This window comes from Pinus tabuliformis, chromosome 4_1 (assembly GCF_031772625.1).
Source record: "Pinus tabuliformis cultivar Carrire ecotype Pingquan chromosome 4_1, CPIR1, whole genome shotgun sequence".
In the NCBI taxonomy this organism is placed as follows: Eukaryota; Viridiplantae; Streptophyta; class Pinopsida; order Pinales; family Pinaceae; genus Pinus; species Pinus tabuliformis.
In genome coordinates, this window is record NC_142303.1 from 467243711 (window position 1) to 467247740 (window position 4030).

The following is a 4030-nucleotide window of genomic DNA, read 5'->3' on the forward strand; positions in this document are numbered from 1 at the left end:
AACTATATTTAAAAAATGATAATTAGATTGAAGGAGAATTGCCTACTCATGAGATTTCTCCATTAAAATTTAGCGCGAGCAAGACTATAATTGAAAGTGATACCACCGAAATTAGGGTTGAATTGCCGTTTCAGGTTAGACCATCTATTTCTACATCAGGAAAGTACATTCATTTATATTTTTTTTTCGTTGAATAGACGACTGGAAAAAGTGCCAAATTATCCTAGAAGCATGGAGAAAGTGTTCAGCGTTCTCGGAGAGGAGCCATGCGATCCTGATGACTCATCAAATCAAATTCACCAATAAAATTATATTCACCTTCGCATGTCATTGCCGCGGCCGCTTAATCTATCTTTTAAGCTGCTAGGTGTATCATCCGTACGCACTCAGCGCGGCTGTTTAAGCAGCCACGTGTAACGCGGTTTCTGTCTCTCTATATATGCTGCGACTCACCTTACAGTCTCATCGTCATCCTGACGCAGAGAGATTTACTTGCGATAGTGTAGAACCAGCTTTATGCGCCCTGGATTTGAACCCTCTTGCCATAACAATACCTCCTCGTTTTAAAGAATTCGAGCTTTGCAAACACGTCTTGAGTTAGACTCCGTAATAGCCAGCAACAACCCGCCATGGCTAAACCCTCGCAAAACCAGAACCGCCGCAACAGACGCGAAAACCGCTTATGGAAGTCACGGCAGTTCAAGGGAATACGAATGAGAAAATGGGGGAAATGGGTGTCGGAAATTCGAATGCCCAACTCCACTGGGAAAATTTGGCTAGGCTCCTATGACACGCCGGAAATGGCTGCCCGTGCCTACGATTTGCCGTGTATTGTCTCAAGGGATCGAAAGCCAAGTTCAATTTTCCCCACTCCCTGCCGGAAATCTCCTGGGCTTCATCTCTATCACCGCCGCAAATTCAAGCTCCCGCCGCCAAGTACGCCGCAGGAGAATTCCCTCTGCCTTCTGAAGATGCGGTGTTCTCAACCTCCTTTACGGAAGCAGAATGCGGAAATGACGGCCAAGATATGTCAGCATTTCGGGACTCTCTTCCTGAAGATGTGGACAATAGCGAGACTCTAATTTTCGAGGATTTTCCACCCTGGGATGTGCCTATGGAGGATTTTGAGGTTCTGTTCCCGATGATGGAAAACTGGGGAAGTGGGGCTTTCTGGAAAAGAATTTATCGGGTGAAGATTCCGCCATGAAATTCGAGTTAAGTTTAATGCTAATTTAAGAAATTGATGAGATTAGTGAATTGATGCGCCGTTTTCCACGAATAGAACCTGAGCCGTTGCTTGAAAATGGGTCATCTCTAGTAGCAAACAAACCATAAAACATTGAATCTCGCCAAATTTTCAAGGGATGATCCGTGTTTTACGTCTGGATCAGAGCTCTGAGTTTGGGCCACATTTTAAGGAATGAACAGAGTTCTCAATTTTAGCAAAATTTTAAGGGATAATCAGAGTTTTGAGTTTAAGTTTTATACATGTTGGAATTTTATGACGAAGATTTGGGTCAGACTTCTGGCTTTGGCAAAGTTTTAAGGTTAAACATGGTTGGAATTTTATGACGAAGCTTTGGATCATAGCTTTAAGTTTGGCCAAATTTTAAGGTATGAACGGAGATTTCAATTTTATCAAAAGTTTAAGGGATGATCAGAGTTTTTGGTTTTAAGTTTTATGGATTTTGGGATTTTATGACGAAGATTTGGATCAGAGCTCTAAGTTTGGCCAAATTTTATGGAATGATCATAGTTCACAATCTTAGCAAAATTTTACGGGATGATCAGAGTTTTGGGTTTTAAGTTTTATGCAGGTTGGAAGTTTATGATGAAGATTTGGATTGGAGCTCTGAGTTTGGCCAAATTTTAAGGAATGATCAGATTTCTCAATTTTAGCAAAATTTTAATTGATGATCAGAGTTTTGATTTTCAAGTTTTATGCATATTGGACTCTTATGATGAAGATTTGGATCAGAGCTCTGAGTTTGGCCAAAGTTTAAGTATCATCTTAATTATAGCAAATGGCCAAATTTTAAGGAGCAACTTAATTATAGCAAAATTTTAAGGGATAATCAGAGTTTTGATTTTCAAGTTTCATGCAAGTTCGAATTTTATGAAGAAGATTTTGATCAGCGCTCTAAGTTTGGCCAAATTTTAAGGGATGATCAGAGTTTTGAGTTTTAGCAAAAATTTAAGGGATGATCAGAGTTTTGAGTTTTAAGTTTTATGCGTGTTGGAATTTTATGACGAAGATTCGGATCGGAGCTCTGAGTTTGGCCAAATTTTAAGGAACGATCAGAGTTCTCAATTTTAGCAAAAATGTAAGAGATGATCAGAGTTTTAAGTTTAATGCATGTTGGAATCTTATGACGAAGATTTGGATCAGAGCTCTGGGTTTGGCCAAATTTTAAGGAATGATCTTAATTATAGCAAAGTTTTAAGGATAATCAGGGTTTTGAGTTTTAAGTTTCACACATGTTGGAATTTTATGATGAAGATTTGGATCAAAGCTCTGCGTCTGGCCAAATTTTAAGGGATGATCAGAGTTTTGAGTTTGTATGCATGTTGGAATTTTATACCAAGATTTGATCAAGTTTGTATGCATGTTGGAATTTTATACCAAGATTTGGGATGATCAGAGTTTGAGTTTTAAGTTTGTATGCATGTTGGAATTTTATACCAAGATTTGGATAGAGTCCTCACTGGGATGATCAGAGTTTTGAGTTTTAAGTTTCTATCCATGTTGGAATTTTATTACTTAGATTTTGTCCAGTCATTTTGCAACCAAAACAAAATGTTTTGAAAATAAAAATAAAGTACAATAAAAGCTCACGCCAAACTTCCTAACATTTCCATTTTCATGGAATATGGTTAATATTTAATATCCTTCAACGGCAACTCTAATATCCATACCATTGCTTTACGGTTAGGAATAATAACTCATCAACTACTTTTAATTAAATGGGGTTGATATAAGGGGCTTTCCCGTTAGGAATAACAACTTATCAACTGCATTTAATTAATTAAATTGGGTTGATATAAGTAGAGAGGTTTTTTTTTTTTTTTTTAAAGGGAGGGGCAGGAATAACAACTTATCAACTGCATTTAATTAATTAAATTGGGTTGATATAAGTAGAGACGTTTTTTTTTTAAGGGAGGGTCTAGTTCTCAGTAGAAGCAATATAGGGCCCTCCTTTTTATTACATTATACTTGTCAGACGAGTTGACAACCGTCACATCATACATTCGCAATGGATCACATCATACATCCACAATGGAACCATCATACAGCACATCAGCAGCGGCAGCAGGGAGAATCGAACGCGGTCAGGGAGCGAGATAGCCGACTGCCCGGACCGCCAGGGCATGCACTCATGTGCAAATTTATATTGAGGCTTATTTATATTGAAAATTAATATTTATATTATTAAATATTAAATTAATATTAATATTTTTAATATTAAAAATGTTAATACTACTAATATTAATATTAACATCAGTATTAAGGTTATGGTGATTTTGTTGACTTCATTGACTTGGATTCTGACTCGACGCCGGAGGACATCCTGTCAGTGTGGGGGTTGGAACTGACAGTGAAGAACTTGGCAATAGCAAAGGGGGTTATGCTAGCTAAGTTACCACTTGGCAAAAGTTTATATACAGAGTGGCATGGAATTATGGTAGTGAAATAGGTTTGCTAGAAGAGTCAAAAATCTTCTCCACAAAGGCGGTTTGCAGGTTTCTAGACTCTGGAATTCATGAAGGTCCGAAAGGGGTAGTTTTGGCAGGTCTCTCTGACGAGTCGTAGGCGGGTTCACTGGTAAGTCCATCTTCCCCTGCTGTTGTCTTGTTTTCTGGGGGTTAACGGGTGGTTTGGAAGACATTGTAAGGAGCAGTGGTTTAAAGAGGCAGGAAGGGCTTCATTCTTGCCTTAATGAGCTTCTGGGGGCTGGGAAGCTGGTCAGGGGTCTGGGTCTTTACAAAACTTTGAATTGCAAAATCCCTGTTATGAAATGTGCGATTAACC

The 4030-nt window shown here is 38.5% G+C and overlaps 1 protein-coding gene across 1 annotated transcript; it reads left to right on the top strand.

Annotated features, from left to right (window-relative positions):
• The first annotated feature begins 506 nt into the window (after window positions 1-506).
• Window positions 507-1214, top strand: LOC149176463 (ethylene-responsive transcription factor ERF011-like). The gene has a single exon (XM_089423116.1). It carries the CDS (start codon window positions 630-632, stop codon window positions 1080-1082), a length of 453 nt encoding a protein of 150 aa, XP_089279242.1. The 5' UTR covers window positions 507-629; the 3' UTR covers window positions 1083-1214.
• Window positions 1215-4030: the final 2816 nt, after the last annotated feature.